Source organism: Aspergillus viridinutans (assembly GCF_018404265.1).
Source record: "Aspergillus viridinutans IFM 47045 DNA, scaffold_1, whole genome shotgun sequence".
Taxonomy (NCBI): Eukaryota; Fungi; Ascomycota; class Eurotiomycetes; order Eurotiales; family Aspergillaceae; genus Aspergillus; species Aspergillus viridinutans.
The window spans coordinates 1,789,940-1,813,761 of record NW_025091217.1 but is presented as its reverse complement, the minus strand read 5'-3'; the positions used below and the strand labels follow the sequence as shown (position 1 = coordinate 1,813,761).

At 54.5% G+C, this 23,822-nt stretch overlaps 10 protein-coding genes across 10 annotated transcripts; 4 read left to right on the top strand and 6 right to left on the bottom strand.

Annotated features, from left to right (window-relative positions):
- Positions 1–569: 569 nt before the first annotated feature.
- Positions 570–5,492, top strand: Aspvir_000513 (uncharacterized protein; the record flags this gene model as incomplete). Its single annotated transcript, XM_043265648.1, has 5 exons — positions 570–667; positions 811–1,240; positions 1,333–2,830; positions 2,892–5,123; positions 5,185–5,492. The coding sequence occupies 5 exons, from the start codon at positions 570–572 to the stop codon at positions 5,490–5,492; spliced, it is 4,566 nt and encodes a 1,521-aa protein (XP_043121583.1).
- Positions 5,493–6,051: 559 nt separating this feature from the next.
- Aspvir_000512 (putative aminotransferase family protein (LolT)) lies at positions 6,052–7,505 on the top strand (the record flags this gene model as incomplete). Its single annotated transcript, XM_043265647.1, has 3 exons — positions 6,052–6,133; positions 6,182–6,773; positions 6,821–7,505. The coding sequence occupies 3 exons, from the start codon at positions 6,052–6,054 to the stop codon at positions 7,503–7,505; spliced, it is 1,359 nt and encodes a 452-aa protein (XP_043121582.1).
- Positions 7,506–7,557: 52 nt separating this feature from the next.
- Positions 7,558–9,286, bottom strand: Aspvir_000511 (amidohydrolase; the record flags this gene model as incomplete). The annotated part of the gene is made up of 2 exons (XM_043265646.1): positions 7,558–8,995; positions 9,078–9,286. 2 exons carry the CDS (start codon positions 9,284–9,286, stop codon positions 7,558–7,560), a joined length of 1,647 nt encoding a protein of 548 aa, XP_043121581.1.
- Positions 9,287–9,756: 470 nt separating this feature from the next.
- Aspvir_000510 (putative RING finger domain protein) lies at positions 9,757–11,291 on the bottom strand (the record flags this gene model as incomplete). The annotated part of the gene is made up of 4 exons (XM_043265645.1): positions 9,757–10,039; positions 10,092–10,520; positions 10,579–11,105; positions 11,166–11,291. 4 exons carry the CDS (start codon positions 11,289–11,291, stop codon positions 9,757–9,759), a joined length of 1,365 nt encoding a protein of 454 aa, XP_043121580.1.
- Positions 11,292–11,903: 612 nt separating this feature from the next.
- Positions 11,904–12,541, bottom strand: Aspvir_000509 (mitochondrial fission 1 protein; the record flags this gene model as incomplete). The annotated part of the gene is made up of 4 exons (XM_043265644.1): positions 11,904–12,236; positions 12,284–12,377; positions 12,434–12,452; positions 12,520–12,541. 4 exons carry the CDS (start codon positions 12,539–12,541, stop codon positions 11,904–11,906), a joined length of 468 nt encoding a protein of 155 aa, XP_043121579.1.
- A 316-nt stretch (positions 12,542–12,857) lies between these two features.
- Positions 12,858–13,561, top strand: Aspvir_000508 (kinetochore Spc24 family protein; the record flags this gene model as incomplete). The annotated part of the gene is made up of 3 exons (XM_043265643.1): positions 12,858–12,884; positions 12,933–13,330; positions 13,384–13,561. 3 exons carry the CDS (start codon positions 12,858–12,860, stop codon positions 13,559–13,561), a joined length of 603 nt encoding a protein of 200 aa, XP_043121578.1.
- A 231-nt stretch (positions 13,562–13,792) lies between these two features.
- Aspvir_000507 (uncharacterized protein) lies at positions 13,793–14,731 on the bottom strand (the record flags this gene model as incomplete). Its single annotated transcript, XM_043265642.1, has 1 exon — positions 13,793–14,731. The coding sequence occupies one exon, from the start codon at positions 14,729–14,731 to the stop codon at positions 13,793–13,795; it is 939 nt and encodes a 312-aa protein (XP_043121577.1).
- A 205-nt stretch (positions 14,732–14,936) lies between these two features.
- Aspvir_000506 (med21 domain-containing protein) lies at positions 14,937–15,627 on the top strand (the record flags this gene model as incomplete). Its single annotated transcript, XM_043265641.1, has 2 exons — positions 14,937–14,978; positions 15,043–15,627. 2 exons carry the CDS (start codon positions 14,937–14,939, stop codon positions 15,625–15,627), a joined length of 627 nt encoding a protein of 208 aa, XP_043121576.1.
- A 529-nt stretch (positions 15,628–16,156) lies between these two features.
- Positions 16,157–19,759, bottom strand: Aspvir_000505 (uncharacterized protein; the record flags this gene model as incomplete). The annotated part of the gene is made up of 1 exon (XM_043265640.1): positions 16,157–19,759. One exon carries the CDS (start codon positions 19,757–19,759, stop codon positions 16,157–16,159), a length of 3,603 nt encoding a protein of 1,200 aa, XP_043121575.1.
- Positions 19,760–20,638: 879 nt separating this feature from the next.
- Aspvir_000504 (1-phosphatidylinositol 4-kinase LSB6) lies at positions 20,639–23,040 on the bottom strand (the record flags this gene model as incomplete). Its single annotated transcript, XM_043265639.1, has 2 exons — positions 20,639–21,490; positions 21,547–23,040. 2 exons carry the CDS (start codon positions 23,038–23,040, stop codon positions 20,639–20,641), a joined length of 2,346 nt encoding a protein of 781 aa, XP_043121574.1.
- Between the last annotated feature and the right edge of the window lie 782 nt (positions 23,041–23,822).

Sequence of the window (23,822 nt, the reverse complement as noted above, 5' to 3'; positions counted from 1 at the left end):
GTAGGGTACCTGTAAGGTGGTAAGGTACCCATTCTTTGTGCGTTTGTGGATGCCCTGTATGGTAAAACCGCGTAAAAGTGGCTGGCAGCGAAAACAGCCCAAGCCCCCAGACTGTTAGAACCGTGTGATAATTCCACGCGCTGCCTGCCATTCGCCCGCCGCCTCGTCCATTTTTCACAGCCAGGAACTTCCACCTTGAGACTCTCTGCGACTTTACTTGATCTTCCTGATCTTGACCTGGATCGTCTGCCCAAGGAATAAACAGCCTCCCTCATTCTAAAAAGAGAAAGGTTTGTGTCAACAGCTTCCTCAAGTGTGACCTCTAATACAGCTTGTTACAGCTTCTCCGGTCGGTTACTGATCTACTAGTCTTCTTCTAGCTACCTACTCTTTTGCTCTCGTGTCGTGCGTCGTTCTCCCACGCAAACGTTCCCTTCCAACTTTCCCAATCCGCCACCAGAACACACTGAGGACCAACTCTCTCACGCGAACGAGTTTTGTCTTGACTTGACTCCCTCTTCTTCGCTGAACCGGTGATTTACCTTCATCAGTCAGCCATTGTTCCCATAATGCCTACGCCACTTCCTTCGAGTTTTGCTTCGGCCGCTGCTGGCAATACTCAGGACGCTTCCAGCAGGAGAGGTGACGGAACTGCCGGTGGAGAATGGTATGCAATCATGGCTTATGTTCTCTGAGCATTCCCTACCAATACACATTTTCATATGTTTTCTTTCTCTATCCCTCTTCCCGCGGACGTGTCCTTACCTAACCTGAGACTTTCTTTGACAACTGATACCCTTGCTTTCCCAGGTCTCGAACTCGCATGAATGGAGCAACACAGACTTTCCGCCGTCCATCAGTCGCAACGAACCCCTCCCAAACGCGAGACATCTCTCAAACTACATCTGCTACGCATCCGACGGTCGGTGCCTATACTCACCCACACATGACCTCAAATCAATCCAGCGCACTCCGCAACGGGGCCGGGGAGAATCGTTATTCCAAAGAACAACTGTTGAGTCTCTATAAAGCTCAGCGTGAGTCGGGTGCTCTAGGCAAAAACGTTGCGGATTACTTTGTCGCCGACTGGAACCCTCACGTGGACACTCCTCCCACCAACGGAGCATGGGGAAAGCGAGAGGATTCCAAGGATAATCCCTCGGGACCTGAGATTTGTTGGGATCACGGCGGGCAGGTTGAGCCTCTGGGCCTAGTGGATATGACTGATGATGAGAAAGAGGTTGGTCTTGTCTTTGTGTGCCCCTTTGGTTCTGAACACCTGAAGATCGCCCTTTGATTCATGTTGGAAAGTGCCATTGCTGAATAGTATAGTTATTTTCCGCTTCGGTCAACTCCCCGCTCAAGCCTCCACCAACCAGTGCTACCAAGGAGAATACAGGTGCTGCCACTGGAGGACGCAAGTCATCCATTTCGTACCCTCCGAGCCACATGAACAACTACAGCACCTCTTCCCCCAGCTCTGCGCGCCCTGGCCCTAGGCGTCGAGAGACCGGCGATTCTGTGAGTAACGCCATGTCTCCTACCACCAGTGGCTCCCGTTTCTTCCGCGATGAGCCGTCTACCTCGACCCCACCTCCGTCTCTATTGCGCCGCAAAACCGATTTCCGCGAGCCTTCGTCTACCTCCAAGTGGGATCAGAAGGATAAGGAAGCTCCTGCCCGTGATGGTAGCTCTGGAGAAGTGGCCTCTCCGTTCGGTTCTCTGAAACGGAGCGCTACCAACCCTACGGCTGCAGCGACTGGGGCACCAAGCTCTCCATGGGGCGCCGCTTCGCAAAGCGCTAGCTTCTCGCCGATGGGAGCCTTTGGGGCCTTCTCGCTGGGTTCGGGCGCTTCTCAAACTCCAACCACGGAGAAGAAACCGGGCTTTGGAAGCGTACGCGGGGAAAGTCGCCTTAAGGGCTTATTTTCCAAGGATAGCTCAGAGGATATTTCGGCCTCCATCAAGGAAAAGCCTTCGCTCGGCAACTTGGAACGTTTGGCCGAAGACCAGGGGGAGCAACGCTCGCAGTCACCTTGGGGGGAAACTGTCAAGACGCGCTCTGGCCGCAGTGAGACCAACCCGTTTGCAGAGGAGACTCGCAGTGGAAGCGCTGCCCTTGGAGGATCTCAGGACGCGAGCGCACCGTCTCAAACTGCCGACCAGCTGGGCTTCTCCGCCTTTGGAATGACATCCAGTATTCCGGGTTTCAGAGAGCTCATGCAGAGCCACGAGAATTCTCGCAACCCCACGCCGAGCTTACTCCAAGGCCAGGAGCCTACTAGCCCCACCAACACCAATCCTTACCAAAGCCCGCACGCCGAACGGATCGACGCTGACGATGTCGAGACCGACGGATCGGACATTCAAAACACCCATCACCCCGGTCTCTCTGGTCTTCGAGATACGTCCGGCCCATTTGGCTCGATGCGAAGAATAGGGTCTGGAATGGATCTGCCTTCCGTTGACCGTAGCCAGACTTCCAGTGCCGCAGGCAATCGCAGCTTTTCCGGTCTAGGCGGTCTCGGCGGTCTTCCTCCTCTTGGAGGCGCTTCGGCTTGGTCTTCTGGCGCTGTTGGGACTCCTACTCGAGAGAGGTCCGCCTTCTCTACTGGGTTCGGCGATCCCATCTTCGGCACCATGGCTGATCTCCAGTCGCCTAGTTTGTCAACCCTGGGAGGCGGTGGCATCTTCAGCCCTGGCATTACGGGCACTGGCAGCATCGGCCGCTCCAGCAAGCTAGGCTCTCTATTTCCCCCCGCAATGCAGGAGCAGATGCAAGGGGATCAAGTCAGACAAGGCGCTTTGGAGGATGGTTCTCATCATCAAGGTAAGGTGTACCTATGCTATATATGAATTTTCCATACACTAACCATTTTTTTTTTTTGAAGATGTCTCACAAGCAGACAAAGCTGGTCAGCCGACGACAACCTCGACGTCCCAGACCCCCGTCTCTGCGATCGGTTCCGTTCCGGCCTCTATGGCTTCCGAAGCACCACAACCGAGTCAAACTCCCGGTCAGTCCGGAAGCAACGCTGGGTCTGTGCCTCCTGCTCAACAGCGGACCATGGTGATGCCCGATCGTATGCGCTGGATTTACCGGGATCCTCAGGGTAACATTCAGGGTCCATGGACCGGGCTGGAGATGCACGACTGGTTCAAGGCTGGCTTCTTCAGTCCCGATCTGCAGATCAAGAAGCTGGAAGATGCGGAGTTTGAACCACTGGCGCAGCTGGTGCGACGCATTGGCAACTCGCGAGAACCCTTCCTCGTACCTCAGATCGGAATCCCTCATGGACCCGACCCCAACGCTGCTCCTTGGACCGGAACCACCACCGGTAATGCGCAGCCTCCCTTCCCTGGCAGTTTCCCGAGTTTTGGAACCACCTTGACCGCCGAGCAGCAAAACGCTCTGGAACGTAGGAAGCAAGAGGAACAGTATTTGATGGCCAGACAGAAGGAGCACCTCGCTCAGCAGCAGGCGATGATGAAGCAGATGCAGTTGCAAGGCGCAGTCCATCCTGGCATCCACCCCCAACTTCAGCATCATTCCAGCGCCCACAGCCTTCACAGCCAGCCTAGCTTTGGCAGCATTGCTTCGCCCATTGGATTCCAGCCATCTCCGATTCAGGGCCCAATGCAGCAGCCGCCGCCCCAGTCTGTGGCCGGTTTCTTCGATGCAGCAGCACCATTGAGGCAGGGCCCGCAGATGGTCGGGACCGATCTGGTCAATAGCCCGCATCAACTTGCGCCTCTCCTTGATCGCTTGAACATGAGTCGTCCGGATCCGTTCGCCTTTGGCAGCCCGTCGTCTTTTGCGGCTCGGCAGCCGGACAACCTCTTTCACTCCCAACAAGTAGCCACGATGTTGCAAGACCGTGCCCGGCTGCAGCAGGAACAAGAACAGTTTGACAGCGCCCAGGGAGACAGCCTTTTCGAGCAGCAGGCCCGCGAAGACCGGCTGCGTCAGTTTCATGTACTGAGAGCGCAGGAGGGCGATTTCGGCATGCAGAGTGCTGAGGGCCTTTCTTCCCACCATGCTGCCGAGACTTCCCAACAGCCGGAAATTGCACCCATTGGTTCTCCTCAGAAGACCGGTGCCAGCTCCGCTCTTGACCAGGGCACCGCTCCGAGCGAGGAAGCCCCGCTCACACTGTCTCAACAAGTTCAGAAAGCTGCATCCGCTCAGAGACAGCAGCAGCAGGAACAACAGGAGCAGCAACAGCAGAATGAGCAATCGCATGCCGATTCCGTTTGGGGAGCCAAAGAGGAGAGCGCTATGCCCCCTCCACCTTCTGCATCGCCACTCCCCGCTCCTGCCGCACAGCGCAACCGTCAGAATGTCGCCGAGTCCCTGGTAGCGAACTCGCGGTCCCAGACACAGACCCCTGTCGAGGCTCCCACCACATCCATCGCGCCTTGGGCCAGAGGGGGTAACGAAATGCCCAAGGGACCTTCGTTGAAGGAGATTCAAGAGGCGGAGGCTCGTAAGGCTGCTCAGAGGGAAGAGATGGCTGCTGCCGCTCGTCGTGCCCAACTCCTTGCCGAGCAGGAGCGTTTGAGCCAAGCGCAAGCGCAGGCCCCCGGTCTTCCATCCACCGCCAACTGGGCCAGTGCTGGATCTCCTGCTACCCCGACGTCCACCGGTTCCGTTTGGAACAACAAGGGCCAGACCACTACCACAGGTGCTGCGGCAAAGAAGACACTTGCTCAGATCCAAAAGGAAGAGGAAGCCCGCAAGCAGCGCCTGGCGGCTGCCGCGGCCGCTGCTCAGACCGCAGCTGTTTCTCCACCCGCGACATCGACCGGCAAGCGGTATGCGGATCTCGCCAGCAAGGCCCCTGCAACAGCCCCCGTTACCGCAGCTAGCTCCGGTGCCTGGACTACCGTGGGTGCCGGTGGCAAGCCCAAGCCTCCCCCTGCCGCACCATCGGGTCCCCGCGCTACCAGCGGTAGTGTTCCATTGGCCGCATCACCCGCGAAGCCCCGGGCCGTACCCGTTGCCTCTCCCCGACCTGTGGCCGTCGGTAGCGCCCCGCCATCAAACGCCAACCGCGCTCTGGAGGAGTTCACCAAATGGGCCAAGTTGTCTTTGGGTAAGGGACTGAACAGCAATATCAACGGTAAGTTCTACATCTACGGAGTGATTGGTTGTGATTGAGCAAACAAACTAATGTGGTTTAGTGGATGACTTCGTGCAACAATTGCTCTTCTTGCCTGCCGAGGCGGAGATTATCTCGGACTCGGTGTATGCCAACTCGCAGACGCTGGATGGTCGGCGATTTGCAGAAGAGTTCATTCGCCGTCGCAAGCTAGCGGACAAGGGTATTGTTGACCCGGTGGCACCCAGCGCCCTTGCGGATCAGAAGAACGCTGCCGGAGGCGGATGGAGTGAAGTGGCCAAGAAGGGGTCGTCCAATGCGCACCGCGAAGAAGAGAGCAGCAACGCAGCGTTCAAGGTGGTGGCCCCCCGTAAGAAGGGCAAGCGGTGAATGATGAGCCTGTAGGGTGGCCTGTGTGATGTCGAGAATACTTGATGGACTCAGTATTCCTGTTGTTCCTGCTGTTCCTGTGTAGATATGAGATCTACGGCCTATTTGGGTATGACGCGTTGTCCGCGGCTGGGCTTGTCTTTTGCTCGTGTAATCTATTAGAATAAATCGTCAATACCTCTCTATCAATCGAGCCAAGTGCGTCCTGTGGCGCTTGTTAGAGTTTCTCATTGACAGTGTCCGCAGCATGATTATGCCTGGTGGTGATGTTCAAGATCCGACGATATCCGCGGTACCGCGATTGTGCTGCCACAGACACACAATTCATGGTAACTGATCTTATCAACTGAGCTGAACTGATTTGTCAGTGTGCAAGAGTCGGTGTACTACTGTAACTGTCGTGTTGTCAATAGGGCGTGGGTGTGGATGACTCACGGATGCGTTTCTCGTAATCGTACGGAGTCGTTTATCTTCTGTCATCCTCCACTGTTTCTGCCATTCCTTTCAATTCTCTCAATTAAGAGTCAAGACGACCATAGGGATTCTTTCCTAAACAAAAATGTCTGCTCCTGCGCCCTTTGGTGCCTCTATGGCAAAAAATCACTTTCTGTTTGACCCCGACTTCAAGAATCTCAACCATGGCAGGTTCCCTCGGCACAAATTCCATTGACCTGACTAACACTCCACAGGTTCGTTCGGCACGTATCCCATTTCAGTGCAAACGGCTCTGCGACAATTTCAGTCTGAAGTCGAGGCCCGTCCGGACCCGTTCATCCGGTACATCCAGCCGCAACTGCTAGACGAATCCCGCCGCGCCGTGGCCGCGCTGCTCAATGTGCCCACCAACGAGTGCGTGTTCGTCAAGAATGCCTCGACGGGCGTCAACACCGTGCTGCGCAACCTCGTTTTCGAGCAGGGCGATGTGCTGGTGTATTTTGACACCGTCTATGGCGCTGTCGAGAAGACCTTTGTCTCGCTCGTTGAGACCACGCCGCTGCAGCTGCGGAAGGTCCAGTACCAGCTCCCCATCAGCCATGACGAGCTTGTGCGGAAGTTCCTGGACGTCGTGGCCAAGGCGAAGGCGGAGGGATTGAAGGTCCGCGTGGCGGTGTTTGATACCATCGTCAGCATGCCTGGTGTGCGGTTCCCGTTTGAGCGGTTGATCGAGGCGTGTCGCGCCGAGTGGATCTTGAGTGTTATAGACGGGGCGCATGGCATCGGCCAGATTCCCCTTGATCTGGGGGCTTTGCAGCCGGATTTCTTTACGAGTAATTGTCACAAGTGAGTTGCCTCAGGATTTGATCTTGACTTGTTCCTAAAATGATTAGGTGGCTGTATACCCCCCGGGGCTCCGCCGTCCTCTACGTTCCCCTTCGCAACCAACATCTCATCCGGACTACTCTCCCCACCTCCTGGGGCTTCATCCCGTCCCCGGACTCCCCCGCCACTGCGCCCTCCCTCATGCGCAGCGGCTCGGGCAAGTCCGCCTTCGAGGAGCTCTTCGAGTTCGTCGCGACCACCGACGACACGGCGTACCTGTGTGTTCCTGCGGCGCTGAAATTCCGCTCCCAGGTCTGCGGCGGCGAGGACCGCATCTACGCATACCTGGAGAAGCTGGCGCGGGAGGCCGGAGACATTGTTGCCGCGGCGCTGGGCACCGAGGTGATGCAGGAGCCCGGCTTGAAGCCCGGAGAGGTCAGTCAGCTCCGGCGCTGTGCCATGGTGACTGTGCGGCTGCCGTTTGCCGTGTCTGGTGGTGAGCAGGATCCGAAGACGGCCACGGCTCGATTGACGCTGCAGGCTGCGCAGGCTGCGGAGGTTGCTGGCGAGATGCAGAAGGCGCTGGCGCGGGACTATGGCACCTTTGTGCCTGTGTTTGCGCATGGCGGGTGGCTGTGGACCCGGCTGAGTGCGCAGATTTACCTGGAGAAGAGCGATTTCGAGTGGCTTGCGGGTGTGCTAGAGGAGCTATGCAACAAGGTGGTGAGGAAGTTTGCCGAGCCAAAGTTGTGATATTTCCCTACGTGTGTATATACTTTTAGGCATATCTACATGAACTGCTGCGTCACGAACTGCCTCCAGTACGGCTGTACACCCTCCGCCCATCAAAGTATGTCTCGCACACCGAGGCCTCAAGCAGCTTCTCGGCCTCCCACTCCATCTCCACCACCGCAAAATCCGCCTTCTTCCCGACCTCCAGACTGCCCGTGAAGCCATCCGCAAAGCACGAGTACGCCGAGCCGGCCGTCGCCGCCGAAACCGCCTGCAGCAGCGACAGCTTGAACTGCGGGTTCACCGTCGCTGTCGACTCGGGCTCCCGCGCCGACCGCCGCGTCGTCGCCGTATACAGATTCCTCAGCGGCAGATGCGGCGCCGTCGGCGAGTCCGTCCCAATGGCCAGCGGCGCCGCGTGGGCCGCAAACTCGGCATACGCAAACGCGCGTGCGCACCGCTCCTCGCCCAGCAGCCGCGGCCACGCGCGCAGGATGGCCGGGTCCGCATGCACCGGCTGCACCGAGGCCGTGATCCCCAGCTGGCCCAGCCGCGCCGCGTCCTCGGGCGCCGTCAGCTCCAGATGCTCGATGCGATGCCGTCGGCCGGGCGTGCCCACCGCCGCCAGCGTATCAATCGCCAGCCGCACCGTCGCATCGCCGATCGCATGCAGCGCGCACTGCAGGCCCGCCGCGTCCGCCTTGGCCACTACGGCCCGCAGCATGTCGGCCGGCCACAGCGGCTCGCAGTTCACTTGACCCTCAGTATCAGCAGTTTGCGCAGCATACGGCTGCAGCAGCGCGGCCGTGCACGCATCCACCACCCCGTCGCAAATCACCTTGATCCCCGCGATGCGGAAATCCGGCGATGAGCGCGCATTGTACACGCCATGCAGCTCGATCGCGCGGTCCACCTGCGCCAGACACTCGTCCACCGTCGCCGCCGGCGTGATGATCCAATGCGCCGCCAGCCGCAGCGGCACCTGCTCCCTCTCCCGCAGCGCCAGCATCGTCCCCCACACGTTCTCGTCCGTCGCCATCTCCACCACCCCCGTATACCCCGCCGCATTGTACGCGGCCACCGCACTCCGCACAAACCCCATCTTCTCCTCCGCCGTCGCTACCCGCGCCACATGCGGCCACACGATATTCACCGCCGCCGCCTCGGAAAGTAACCCGCTAGGCGTGCCGTCCGGGGCGCGGTGGATGACCCCGCCCGCGGGATCGGGCGTGTCCGCGACGCCGAGCTCGCGCAGCGCGGCGGTATTGCACCACGCGCTGTGCAGGTCCTTCGAGTCGATGAAGATAGGCCGCGGGTCGAGGTCGTCGAGCATGCTGGCCAGCGCCTGGCCGTCTGTCATGGCGTGCATCCAGCCGCGGCAGAAGAGGCGGGGGGCGTGCGGGCGCTGCGCGGCGGCGGTCTTGATGGTATCGCGGATGTCGGAGAGGGATTTGCAGTGCCCGAGGTCGATTTTGGAGAGCCCCGCGCCGAAGAGGAGGAGGTGCATGTGTCTGTCGTTTGTTAGTTGCGGAGCGGAGCGAAGCGTCGCATTCATATAGTAGATGAGGATGTGCAAGGGTAGACATGACATACCCATCAATGAACCCCGGGATGACGGTTCGCCGGTGCAGGTCTACAACCTCGACGCCTGGTGCTTGTTTGGCTTGTGCGACGGGCGAGTCGTTCTCAGCGCCTATGTATGCGACCTTGTCGTCCTCGACGACCATGCAACCCAGGACAGGCTCGGATTGTGAGCTCCCGTTGCCTCGGACAATGAGGCCATTGGTGAAGACGGTTTTCATTCTGTGGGAATGATGGGGATAATTACATTAATGAATAAAAGGAATATGTGAAAGAAAGACGCTCGTATATATAGTCTACTAGGAGCTATGTCCAAGCTATGTCTTGCACAAGGCGTGGCGGGCGGGGCGGACAGTGGAGCTTTGTGTTGTGGAGAATAAATTTGGAGACACCTAATTCAAGGGTTGGAATTGTTCCTACGTCTGTTCAGTTCAAAGATCGATTGAGATGTGATGCTGGGTTTGCTTGCGGCAATAGACATTCTGGTGGTATTGGATTGTGCTGAGGATATATTCAGCAATGCTGGATTCGTTATTTACATCAACATATGGGCTCATGCTCATCTCATGCTCATGCTAATCAAGCCCAGGATAAGAATAAGAAAAATAATGACCAGTGAGGCGCAATGTACCCAGGAAGCCGTAGCCTATAAAGACTCAACCCAAAGTCGGATGCTTCATGAATGCAGCGATTAGCTGCCACCAAAATGACTCCTAACCCATCCGGCAAACCCTCCGCTGCCGCTACCTTCGTTGTAACCGGATTGTCCTTGATTATGTTCGTTGCCTTCGTTGTGACTGGATTGTCCTTGATTATGCTGGTTTGATTCTGAAGTGTTCCACGACGGATGTTCACCCCATGTGGGAGCGGCCTGTCCGCTATGCTGAGCTGGACCATTACTACGACGGCGCTCAGGAGATGTAGGTTCAGGACTGTCGTTGATGATGACTGGATCCTGACAGGTTCCTTCAGCCCTATGAAGCGGTCAGTATCACTATTGACAAACCCTTCGAAAAAAGAACTTACTGTCGGGTATCGATCCCCCTGCGACAATGGGGACATGTGTTATGTTGACTTAACCAGGCTTCAATGCAGGAATAATGAAACCAGTGTTTGCAGGGCAAGACCGTGACCTCTGTGCCTAATTCGACTTGCTCCATGCAAATCGAGCACTCAGCCTTGCCATCGCTCCCTAGCATCTCCTCGTCGACCTTTTTCTTCGGCAGGGCCTGAATTGCGCTTTCCGGGGCCGGGGGAGCCCCTGTCCGATTGATATTCTGGTCGATCAACTGCGAAATAACCCGATCCAGTTCCTCCTGCGAGTACACCGCATCTCCGTGTCGATCAAAGTTGAGCAGAGTTGAAAGCATGGCCAGCGGATTCGGACCAGTCATCACACGCACTCCTCCACCTGCCACACCGCCCCCAAAGTCGGCGCGAAACAGTTCGAGGATACTATCAAGCAAGTCAGCCATGGACAAATGAACAGCTGAGAGGAAAAATGGGTACGTACTCGCCTAGGGTGCCCAAAGGTGGTGCCATCGGCTGCGGACCATCTGCATCTCGCGCAAATAGCCTGCCAGTGGCACGGAATTCGGGCGATTCGCTCCGCGCACGATGCTCGTCGGCGTCCGTCTCATTTTCCTGACCTGTGGCGTTCCGATTTTGGTTTTGATTCTGATTCTGGCCTTGCCGGTAGGTGTCGGCTAACCCGTGGAAAATAGTATCCAAACTCCGCACCACCGGCATCAACGGGTCTATCTGAATTTGTCTTTGGTCCGTAGATCGTCCAATGCGGAAGCCGCCTCCGCCTAAAGTGGCTGTGGTAGTTGTGAAAGTAAACCGGCCATCGGGGGACCTATATGTACGACGCGAGAACCCTGGCCGCCATGCGTTGTCGTCTCCTCCATGGTCCTCTTCATTCGCCCAAGGGTTGTGATCGGCCCAAGGGTTGACGTTGGGCTGATTATTCTCTTCGCGGGGTGGGGAGTCATTCGTGGGTCGAGAGGAGGGGTCTTCTGTATCAGGCGGAATTTCAATCTGATATCCACGATATTAGCAGCGATTTCAAGATAAAGAGCAAGTAACTGGGGTGCGTACAATCTCTGTAAAATCGGACTGACAGTGAGGACAGTCCAACCCATTAGCAGCATTTTTCAGCCAAACTCCACCACACGCATGGCAGAACATGCGGTCCCCCGCATCAGCCATAGCAACGCTGTCCATGACGGTGAATGAGACGAGAAGAAAGAAGAGTCTAACTGATGCTGAGAAGATTCCGAGGAAGTAACTAAGTAAGTAGTGGAAATGATGAAAAGAGTACCAGCAGGTCAGACAGTTGGAAGCTCGCGTGTCTTATTCCTTAGGATTTCTGAATCATCCAGAAACATATTGACAGCAGTATGTTGTTTTCTTCACCAGGAGAAGCAATTCATTATCTCCATGAGAATGGCCTGATAGTAAAGGTTGATGGAAGAAGAGCAAATGAAAGCAAAGGAATGCAAATGATGAGGCCGAGGAAGAAGAGGTAGTGGAGCACGTCAGACGAACAAACAGGCCGATGTCCGGCGGCGGATGACGTTGACTGCTGATTCACCGAGTGGCGCACTGAGCTGAGCGCCTCACATTCTAGACACCTGATTATTGGATTGGATTGGATTCAGATAGCACTGTACACATAAGGTAATTCATCCCGGCAACTCTTGAAGGATTAAAAATATCTCGGTAGTCCTGCGCTCAAACAACAGACAAACGCCTCATATGCTAAATAAAGCCTGGACAAACGAGTAGGAGAACCATGATATATACACGACTTTCAAAACCAAGAGCCAGCCCCATTCACCGTCTCTTTGCGGCACCCTTGAAGACAAGACCGCCTACTACTCCAGCCGCCAGAGCCAGGCCTCCCACGATGGCGATGCCCATCAGACCCTCTTTGGAGACCTTGTCGTCGATCAGCGAGCCGAGGCTGGCAGCTTGCAGGTTCCCCGGCTCCTTCTCAAGGAGCAGATCATTGTATCGCCGGGCTTCGCCGTAGTTTCCGAGCTTGTAGTTTCCCAAAGCCAAGTAGTAGAGACATTCGCGTCGTCGCTCTGGGGATGCGCGGAAGATTTCTGATAGAAGACGGACTCCCTCTTGTTGATCCGCCCGAGCGTGGGATTTGATCAAGCCCTATCTTGTCAGCCAGTTGACTATAAACAGAAATAGTAGTCTCATACCCATGCGTAGTTGAATTTCGTCTGGATTCCAACATAGTCCCCCTCCTTCTCGTACTGGGCCCGCAGGACTTGAAGCTCTGCTGGTTTCAACGGACTGGAATCATGTAAATTTAGCGAGGGCATGACGTTCGAGAGCCGGATATTGCTAACCTTTCAGCGTCCGCAGCATCTAAGGAAGCGAAGGTGGTCAGTTTGATATACTTTGGTAAAGTGACTGTAGCCTGGACAAGACATACATGGTAGGTTGGATCCCATCATGGTGTAGCGATATTCGTGAGAGTGTTAGACCCGGTTATAGTTAAGAAACTGGGTATATTGCTATAACAGCAGAACAGAAACTTCAACTGAGAGATGATTTTCAACTGAGTAAAGAAGCATCTAGTCTAGTCCCTCTCCATCAAGCAGGCCATCACAATGTTTCGTCACCCACCAACATGTGGCTGTGTCAGCAAACGTGTGGCGCTGTGGCTGTTGCTCCCCCAACGGGAACCATCAACAGTCTTCCCTCTGGTAATACATCAAGACAATTCAAAAGAACAAAACGACCGGCTGTGACCTTGTCTCCATCTACAAAATGTTGCTCGACGAGGATCCCGCGACAGTATGTCTTAGTACATGTTTCTCTCCAGACTGAGACTAACAGACACAGCTCATCCACCACACCATCGGCAACTTCAATATCCAACCCGACAAACAGGCCGTCACGCGCATCAATGACTCGCTATCTACCTTGCAACAATCTCGCGAGCTCCGCATGCGCGATGCCGAGTCGGCGCTCCGTAAACTCTCTCGCAACCTGCACGCCCTGAACGCGCAACATGAGGAAGCCGTGTCCGCGCACGACTCGGCGAAGCACGCCGCGCAGATGGTTGAGCTCGATACGAAGAAATTCCGGATCGCCAAGGCCGCAACAGAACTTGAGATTGAGAGCGAGAGGCTGGAAGGCGAGCTGGAAATGCTCAAGGAAAGACTGGCCGAGCTAGAAGCGCAGGGACTCGAGGGCGATGAAACTACGCGGAGAGAGAGGGAGGCCGATGATGCGACTATGTGGGTGGTGCTTCGTTATCTTTACTGGACGGTACTGACCGATTATGTGACAGACTTCGCCTCAAGATTTTCCGGTCTTTGGGCATTGATATCGAGGCGGACGACGCCGGGAACTTCGGCAAGGCTGTTATTCGCAACAGTCGCAAGGGAGACGTTCATGTGGTCAATATGGACCCCAAGTTCTCGCGTTTCTTCTATGCCAATTACTTTTGGTCAACCATACAGGGTTGATGTTGTGCAATTTGGTTACAGCGTTTGGTGCTTTGAGAGGATTCCCGCAGGTGGATCTCAGGCGTAACAGTTTCGGAGTTGTGGGATATAATGACGCGATGCTTGTGATTTTGATTTCTGCATTTTGCCTTCTGTCGCTTGATATACCCAGGGATTCGTGTACTCGTCAATCCGATATACAGTTTTTATGATTCTAAACCGCGGCCAGTGACTAGACCGTCAGACTTGAGATCATGCTGAATTTTCACTGTCCTCCGCAGGCGTTTGTAACCTGTTGCGCAGCTGCTGCAGGACCTTGGTCCTATCTGCCTCGGCCAAAGTAGTGCACGTACCAGCCCCTAACAAGAGCGGCTTCTCATCAGGATACAGCTGCTGTACAAGATCCAATAATTCTGCTCTACGCGCCGTCGACATCTCAGAGTCCGCATCCCACAGTCGTAGCCACTCAACCTGCCGCTGCATCATCAGTTCCTCAACCTGGTCCATAGAAGGCAATTCAGTCCCATCCCAGGTCAAACTAATCCTCCTGCCCGACGCACCCCCATAGACCATCTCCACCCCCAACGCACCCAAACCCAGCTCCTCAGCGCGACTATTCCACAGCGCCTGCTGCAACTCCCCGTCCTGCTCAACCATCATCCACAGAAGCGGGTACGCACTTCGCGCCATCGCATCCCGAACGCCCTTCGTCGCCTCACGAGGGCCAACCAAAACTCCAATCTTTGTCCCCGTGCGCCATCCCACAGGCGACTGGCGGAACGTTCCCTCGAGCTCCCGGACGAGATTCGGCCCCAGTTTGGTCTTGAGGGCCTTGCATTGCACGAAGACACGCAGCGGGTGTTCGTGTTGCGGGAGATGCCAGGTGCCTACGAGGTCGATGCCGGCATCGGCGCGGCCGCCGACTCGGTGGAGGGAGAAGGCGAAGCGCCGGAGGGTTTGCTGGACTGTGTATTCGTAGTGTGTGCCTATGTAGGTTGTGCTTGTGGTGGGGAGAGAGGTCCGCTCTGCGTAGGCGAGGAAAGATGCGAGGTCATTGTGGTGCTGCGACGGCGATGGGGGAGGAGAGGGGAGCTTGAAAAGCCGGCGAGTGAAGGGGTCGAGCTGGCGATGAATTGGACTGGCTGAGAAATTGCGCCGGAAGAGTCTGGTGAGAAGATGGATCCGATTCATATCAAGTCATGCCGACGGTTGATTTTTGATTGACTTGTGCTGGCGAAGCTAGAGGAAACCATCTCCGTTCTACTTCTGACCGCATCACCGCTTTGGTTTCTCCGCATCACGCTCATTCTCCAACTATCTTCTCAATCTCGCTGAGACGCTCCTACTCACCTACTTACACCTCAGTGCAATTACTCATTACGCACCAACCGCCAAAATGGCCGACATCCTAACCCAACTCCAAACCTGCCTAGACCAGGTACCTCACCCATCCACCCCCACCCCTCCAAAACCACCGAGCTGACCCTACTCTCACCTCACAGCTCGCAACCCAATTCTACGCCACAATAGGCTACCTAAGCACCTACCACGACAACTCCCCCGCAATCCCACCCACGGACGTCCCAGACGCCGCCCCAGCCCTCGCCAAAATCCCCAAGAACTCCACCGCGCCCCCAGTCCCAGCCGGCGCACCGGTGCCCGCGCAGTCCCAGGCCTCCCCTCCAGCCCAGAATCCCGCGCATGGCGCCGCAGGCGCAGGCACAAGCGTAGGCGATGGCGGCCAGACGCCTGGCCCTGCGGCAGGCGCGGGGGCGGACCCGAACCTGCTGCCGGCGCCGGACAGCCCGCGGACGTTTGCGAGTCGGCAGCGGGAGCTAGCGCGGGATCTCATCATCAAGGAACAGCAGATCGAGTATCTGATATCGGTACTGCCGGGGATTGACAGTTCCGAGGCGGAGCAGGAGAAGCGTATTCGGGAGTTGGAGAGGGAGTTGAGGCGGGTTGAGGAGGAGCGGGAATCGAAGATGATGGAGTTGAAGAGGTCGAGGAGGACGTTGGAGAATGTGCTTAGTACGATTGAGACGGGGATATATGGAGATCGGGCGCTACTTGAGAGATATTCTTGATTTCTTGCTGTCGCTGGCCTATTCCACGCTGGGCGGACAACATTAGGAAAGCCCCTCTGGAGTGCTCAATACGCCATACTCAAAGGTGTACCTGTATCGTTATGATAGGATGTATGATTAAATGCTAGCATATCAAAAAAGTGCATGTCTTTATGATCCCGCGCCAGTCCGTCCAGGGTATACGCATAAGGAACCCCAGCACTGAATCAGAAAATGTCCATTACTATGAAATGTGGACTCGCGTCCAGCCGTCTTGTGTAGCGTCCTGTATACCCTTCCCTCAGGGTGACACGTCTATGCGTCTGCAGAGTGGTGTGTAGCTTCCTTTCCATGGCGCAGATGCAAAACTCAGGAAGATAGAAAATGCAAAGAGCTGAAAGACCGCAGAAAAAGAAATATGAAACGAAGCCCAGGGAAACCGGTCCAACGCCAAAATCAAATGTTCGGGTATCAAAATCCATCCCTCCATGCTGTCCGAGTGAAGATAAATTAGGGAAAAATGAAACTGCAAATCACAAAAGAAAGAACATCATTTGAAGAGAGTTCTATATTCTCTCATCCGCTGCTCCTGAACGTCTTTCTTGTCAAGCTTGCCTCGATTCATGCTCATGTCTGCCAACTGTTGCTTCTTCTTGGCAAGCTCGAAGATCTTCTCCTCTATACTTCCCTTCATGATAAATTGAACTGTGGTCACTTCGCGCGTTTGACCCAGTCGGTGCACCCGATCGATTGCCTGGGCCACAGCTGCAGGATTATATTGAGGTTCCATGACATACACTTTCGAAGCAGATGTCAGGTTCAATCCGACACCGCCAGCACCGATCGTGGCTAGCAAGATAGTGGTGTTGTCGTTGGCGTGGAAGTCCTCTAGAGCTCTGTTACGAGCTGCGAGCGACATTGTCCCGTCTAAGCGGGTGAATCCCGTCATGCCATGATCTTTCAACGCAATCTCGATCAAGTCAAGATGAGAGGTCCAGGCCGAGAATACCACGCTCTTGATAGGGGGCTCAATGCTTAGTCTCTTGCTCTCCTCTGCAGATTCCGCGAGATGAGCTAAAAGCGCCTTGGTCTTCGTATGTGGCCCTTCATACTCGCCAAGAGTTTTGGATTGCCTTCGGCTCTGCTTCGCTTGTTCGTGCTCCGTCAAGTACTCCTGAAGTCCTTCGGCGGTGATGGTCGAATACGAAACAGGAATCCAACCGTCACAAACCAGGCATTTCATTGTATTCGTAGGTTCGACTTGACCATCAAAAACTTGTTTCCACCCAGAGAAGCAATCGAGGCACAGGACGTCAAAGCATGGTAGCACGATCGCCATTGGAGCTTTCGGATCCGTCACACCAGTGTCTGATCCGGGCTCTTCCAAGCGCTTGCCACAGGTGGCACACGCATCGGCTGACGATTCCTGCATCAGATTGAACATCTCGTACGCCTTCCTGTCAATCACCGCGGCAGATTCGCCCGTTCCTTCTTCGAGATCAATTGCGTCTTGCACGCTGATTCCTTTGATCCGCTGACGATCATCGTTGTCGAGAAGCTCTTTCCCGTGTGCACTGATTTGTCGCAAAATCATCATTGCTTTGAGAATATGATGGTACATTCTTCCTTTCATCTTCGTCTTGTCCTCTCCTGCAATCACCCTCATCATGACATTTGACTCTTTCCGGAAGAATTCATGCAGCTGCTTCTCCTTTTCAGAGAACTCTAGCGTGATAATCTTGTCATGTCGAGGAGGAATGTCGATCTTATCTTTGACCCGACGTAGAGTAAAGGAGTCCACGAGCACACGCAAGCTTGCAAGAACTGTCGCGTCACCAGTCTTGAATCGGCTAAGAATATGCATGCCAAACCGGGCTCGATCATCGTAGGGGAACAACCCAAGAAACTTGGTGACGGAGAGAAGGTCTTCAAGGCGGTTCTGGATGGGCGTACCGGTCACGGACCAGCGGCGCTGAGAGTTTAGCTTGAATATTGCCTGTGTCTGGGCAGCACTTTGCTCTCGGATTGTGTGCGCCTCGTCCAAAACAATGCGAAACAGATTCATCTTCGTCAAAGGACTTACGCCTCGCTTGGATCCTCTCTGAGACAGCTCGGATAGCACAATGCTGTAGGTTGTGATCACCACATCGTAGCTGGACAGTTCGTCCACATCGCTGGTCCTGGAGGAGCCGTGAAACACGTAGTATGAGATGGCGTTTTCCTTCAAATGCTCTTTTATCTGCGAAACCCAGTTGCTGACAGTGCTGAGAGGAACGACTAAAAGAGTGGTCTTGCAGTTGCGAATACCAGGTAGGCTTCGCACAAGGTCTGGCTCCGGTATTTTCCTCGCCCAGTCATGAGCCTGGGGCAAAGAGGAAACAACGAGCGAAAGAATGCTCAAAGTTTTTCCAAGGCCCATCATATCTGCTAATAAGCCTCCTAAGCTCTGAGGCGGCTCTTCGTCGAGGACGGTGCCGCTGATGATTTCACGATACCGCTTTACTCCATTCGCGCGATACTCTATCCTCCAAAGGGAATTGTTATCCTCCTCTTTGGGACCGAATTTGCGTGGCTTCTCTTTCTCAGTCATGAACCATAGAGCCTGCTTTTGATGGCGGAGGAGAGGGGTCGACACCGAGTCCGGGGGCTCCACTTCAGGAAGATTCTGCGCGCTCTGAAGCTGATCGAACATCTTCATGACTGCATCATTGACCTCTTCCGCGGTGCGAACTTCATAGCTGACACCCGCACGGCCCCTCGCAGCTATTGATGGCAAGAAGGAGGCCGCCTGAGCTCGCCGGCGCTCAGCATGCGGATTGAAAACTGGTACTCCTTGTTCCACGGAGAACGGTGTCCCAAGCCAAACATTGTACTGCCCGAGGTGCTTACCAACCAGCTCAGCATCTTTCCTGAGACCGTAGAGGTTGATCGACGCTCTATAGAGAGCAGAGCAGGGGGCCCATGGCATTTCACCCGGCAGCCTTCTGCGAACGTCTAATCGGGCTGTCATGTCAACCTTGAGAGCCTGCGAGTCAAGCAATGGAACAATCACGGCTGCAGTCTTCGCGTCAACTGCACCAAAGACCTTCCCATGCGGATCTGAAACATCAATTCTGTTGCTAGTTCGATCTGGGTGTCTATGTACGCCCAGCTTTATTGAAGGCCAATCGTGCGCCGAGTCGCCAAAGATATTTTGCGCAGCAGGTTTGGGCACGATTTGCGCTTGTATCATCGCATTGTCCACCTTTCCATAACATACGCGCTGGACACTGAGATTGTTCGACCCGGTTACCTGCAAGTCGTCGTCGTCATTAGTAGCACCGGCGGAATCTGTGCATGGCACTGTCAGCATACAAGCACCGATAATCTCAGTCTCGTAGGATTCTTTCGCACCGATGGTCAGATCAACCACACTTGGTGTGGCCGGAGAGGAATAATCAGACTTCCCCTTGTCCTCTTTCATATATTTGCCCAACTCGGTGTTCCCGGTGATGGTAATCGGCCCATTCTTGACCATCTTCGGTGCTTCCTCGTCATTCTCCCTTTTGATCTTCTTGTAAGGCTGATGGACTCGTTTCTCCACGCCATACATATCCTCGATGAGACTGCCGTGACGCACCTCAACGTCACTATCAAGGTGATCCGAGTTTCGTTTCCAGTCATTATCGTCCTCGGACTGTGCGCTCGTAAACTCAACCTCGGACGCAGGCTCATTCCTGGCTGGCCGGTGTGGCGATGAGCTCGCACTGCTCTCTTCTCGCGATCGGACCGATTCCGTCTGCGACCTCGACTTCGATTTCGGACTGGCATTGGACGAGCGCTGGCGGCGCTGCGGGTTGAGAAGCTGATGTGCAGCGGAAACTGTCCCGGCCGGCGCGGCAGTCAAGGGGGCACTACGCGGTGACGCGCTGGTATTTTGCTGACCTGTACCGTCGACGAGTAAGTCATTTGGGTCCAGGTACTCGGGGTCCTCTGGTGGGGAGGGACATCGACTAGATGATGGGAAGAAAAGCAAGGGTTCATCATGCGCCTGATTCTGCGCGCTTATGTGGGAATCTGGCGACGCATATGAAAACTCTGGGTCGTTACCATTCTTCTGCAGCTGTTTTCTGTAGGCCTTGGGGTCCAGGAGCATGGCGGCGTGGGACGCCATAGTGCTCTCTTCCGCCTATGCGGGTATCCGAGCCTCTCAAACGAGCGGGCAGATCGTTGTTCTGACTACGCGAGTCAAGTCCAGTCCGAGAGAGAAGATTCCAGGAGGGTTGGTGAACATAGAAATAGGTACAGATTGCGAAGCGCGTATGCGAAGAGGGGATAAAAAGGGCATATGACTTGGGATGTGGAGAATGAGAGAGGCAAAAACGTTAGCAAGGCATGGAAAGAAACCCAACAAGAGCCTTGTCGGTATCTACCAATAGCCAACTGACTCTCAGGTCATCGAGAAGCTCTATCCGAAGAGAGAGCAGAAGCAGAAGGATACTTGAGCAATGGCTTGCCATGACCTCACTCATACTTGAGTGTTTCTGCCTCGATCGCATATCGCGAATGCCAAGGCGCCGATAAGAGAGGGCTTATCAAAGCAGCCTCACCTGCAGCTCACCGTCACTTCACCCCGCGGACACCTAGAAAATACTACTTAGCATAGAACGGATTGAATTATTGGTATCATGCTAATATTATTCTCATTATATGCTACATGGCCTGTCACGTACACAGCCGACCATATCCTCAAAACAGAAAAATTAACCGAGGAGCCGGCGCAAATTTTATATACAACAAATGAATTTTCCCAGGCCAATTGCTGCCCCTTGCAGCACAAGGACATCTCATGCCAGATTGCCAAGAAAAACAACGCTAATCGGGAGAGAAAGTAATGTAAAAGTGATGATGGAGGTGGTTTAGCAGGTCTAAAGAGAAGAAGAAGGAAGGGGGGAAATGGGGGTAAGGAGAGATTCGAAAGCAAAGGATTTCCCGTAAGGTCAAAGTCAAGGACGAAGGGTGTTTAGCGTAAAGTAAAAAAGTTGGTTCACAGTTAGCACCAAGTGAAGACAGGGTTTTTGCTCTTCACAGCTTCTAACCGCTCGACAATGACCTTGCGCTGATTCCCTTCCATACCCTCAGCAGCTGCATAGCCGAGGTCGCCTTCGAGGTCGTCACTGCCCCAGACAAATTGAGCTTGACCATGCGCACTTGCCATGGACCTCTGTTTGCGATGACGTTTGTGGTCAGGTCTAGGAGGGAGAGGAGCCCAATTCCGATCCGTGTCTCTACCAAGACCAAGGCCATCAACACTGTCACGGCCGAGTGTGACAGGGCTGCCATCCCGCGTCGGGGCCTCCTCATGCTCTTGGCTGCGCGAAAGCTCGAATCGATTCGGGTTCGGAAGTTCACTCGGAGGTGAATGGAGGCCCAAAAGGTCGTGTTGTGGTTGCGACGGCAGAGACATGGCGGCGCCAATATCCATTTCCTCGTTGTCTGGATCGTAATGGTCATGTTTGTCGTAATTTTCATAGCGCCTCATCTTGCGCTTTTGAGCATCGGTGGATGGTTGTCCACGAAGAGGGATAGCGACCGGAACATCTACCAAATCATCCCATACGCAGACTCTAGTCCTTCTCGTGAGTTCCAAGGGGCCATGATCCGGATGCTTCAAAGTTTCGACAACGTTCCAGGCTTGTCCCTTCATGACTGCAATCTGCCTTGCAAACATGCTCTCCTTGAAATCGGCATCTTGCGAGAAGACACGCCGAAGTGCCATCTGGGTTCCACTCCACCAGGCCGTGGATGTTAGAAGTGGTAAGAAATGGTCCCTGGTCTTCTGAGAGAATGGCTGGCCGATTAGAGAAACGGGAAGGAAAAGCCAGCCAAAAGGGAAGCTTCGCCACTGTGTGTCAAATTAGTAAATCTTATCCGGAGCTTGGGGAAGGGGGATTGACTTACGGCATCCGGATGCTTCCACGGCCACGACAAACTGTTGTCGATAGCCCCGATCTGAATAGTCGCCTGTGGCTCCGTTGAATTGAGCGGTGTTCCGGTGCGACTCACTGCGACCATAGTCTCATGCCGTTTATACGGATAGGATGCAGTGCCAGTCCTCTCAGGACTGGCGGAAACAGGACGAGCTGGAGGCATGTGCTCGTCATCATCGTCCTGTTGTGTCCCGTTGGGCTTGGGCGGCTCAGCAACAATAGACACATTCTCTGTCTTCCAGTCGATTTTGATCATCCAATTGTCCAACCCACGATCGGTATTGCGCATGATATAGTCCAAAATAACCAGTTTCTCCAATTCCTCCCTGAAGGATTGCTTCAGCTGCTCCGTCCAGTAGAATCGCCGCTCCCGACTCTCGTCCCGCGGCGCTGGAGAAGGTGCATAATTGTTTTCATCTTCCTCGTCTTCATCGTCCGAGTGTATCCCCGACGGGCGACAAGCCTCGTTCCAAGGTCGCTTCTTACGCTTTGGAGCGTCCTCGGCACGAAACCCAGTGTTGGTCTGGTCTGGCCAGGGATGGTCGCGCAGAAAGAGGTTAGCATCCTTGTACCCCTTCAAGAAAACCTGAAAGCTACCAGCCTTGGGGGGAAGCGGTTTCTTGCCCATCCAAGCCTTTCTTCGATCCCAAAAGTCATAGAAGAAGGATTTCGAGGATAGATATACAATATCAGTGTATGGAACGAGGTTGGTGCGTAATCGAGAGTCGAGGACGTATGCTGCAGCCTCTGAGACGTATGAAAGATTAGGAATCAAGCACGCACGACCAAAGAAGCACGGGAATAAGTTCCTGTGTAGCCACTTCGTCCATTTCGGATTGCGAGATGCGTAAGGCTCCTCGTCCTTGGGCTTGAAGACGCCCACAACCTTCCCTTCACTGTTGCGAGCGAAATAACTTCCTGAGCTACCCTGAGATATCATCCGGGGATGCACCCCCAACTCGATCGCGGTACGAACACTCTCGACAACGGCCTCGAATTCCTCTCGTGCTTGTCGCTGCGCCCGTTCAACTTCCTCCGACTCGAGAGCTTCAGCGGAAATCGGTCTAACGCCATCTGGTGGCTGGAAAACGGAATGGTAGATCTCGAGTTTCTCTTCTTCCAGTGTCTTCCCTTTAACTCTGTTGATCTTGAATTTCGAAGCAAAGTCCTCGGCCCAACGTTCGAGACGCGCATTGATGGCCTTGATGTCGACACCAGAATTTCGACGCCCACGGCGGTAGTGTCCACTCGATCTCCTTCGGTGTCCTGGTGGCGAAGAGAAGGCAGGAGTCATCTGGGCTCGAGTGGAGATGGGGGCATATCGTGGGGCGGATTGCGATATCGTACTGGAAGGACCGTGCAAGTCATCTTCATCCTCGGAATAATAGTATGCATCATTCCCTCTATCTTCTTCCTCCTGAGCAAGACGGGCATAACCGGACGTCGCGGGTCGATTTTTAGGCATGATGAAGGTAGATTGTCTCAGCAAGCCCGGGAGGCGAACGGAGTCGGGCTCATCTGAAGCAGAAAGACGAGGAACAAAAGAAACCGGAAAGTCTAGAAGAATAGAAGAAGAAGAGAATAGAAAAGACGAGGATCAAAGAAAGAAAGACAAGAGCAAAGACACTCAAGGCATTAGTTACTCTACTGGATGGAGTCGAAGGAAGAAAAGGGTTACCTGGAGCAGTCTCGTTGGATCGCCGCCGTCATAATCCATTGGATGAACCATTGGTTTTTACCGTATGGTTACAAATATCAGGGACCAGACCAGCCTGAGTCAGCCACAGCTAGAATAAAATTACAGTACTGCACCGCCACAAGCCTACCCCGTGTGGCTCCACTTTGCATCGGGGGGAAGAGCTTAAACAAAGCCCCTGAAATTAGAGACAACCAGTCGGCAGTTGAAGGCTTGAAGCTAGGATATAACACAAGTAACTAGATGGTCACTTCGATTTCTACCGCAGATAGATGGTAATGGTGATAAGAAGAATTGGATTGAGGTCTGGAGACCGAGGTGATATCGCACTGAGTATCACTTCGTACAACCCACGCCACGTCTCCAACCAGCGTTTCATTTTCCTGCATGCTGAAGTGAGCAGAGACAAGGGACCCAAATGCTATCTACTCATGACCTCGACAAGACCGCTTGATTAATCTCAAGTTTGTTGACCTCGAACTGGGGAAAGGATCGTATGTGCGCTTGAAGCATGCCGTGAGCCTGTGACACAGAGGATGGAGTATGCTGCC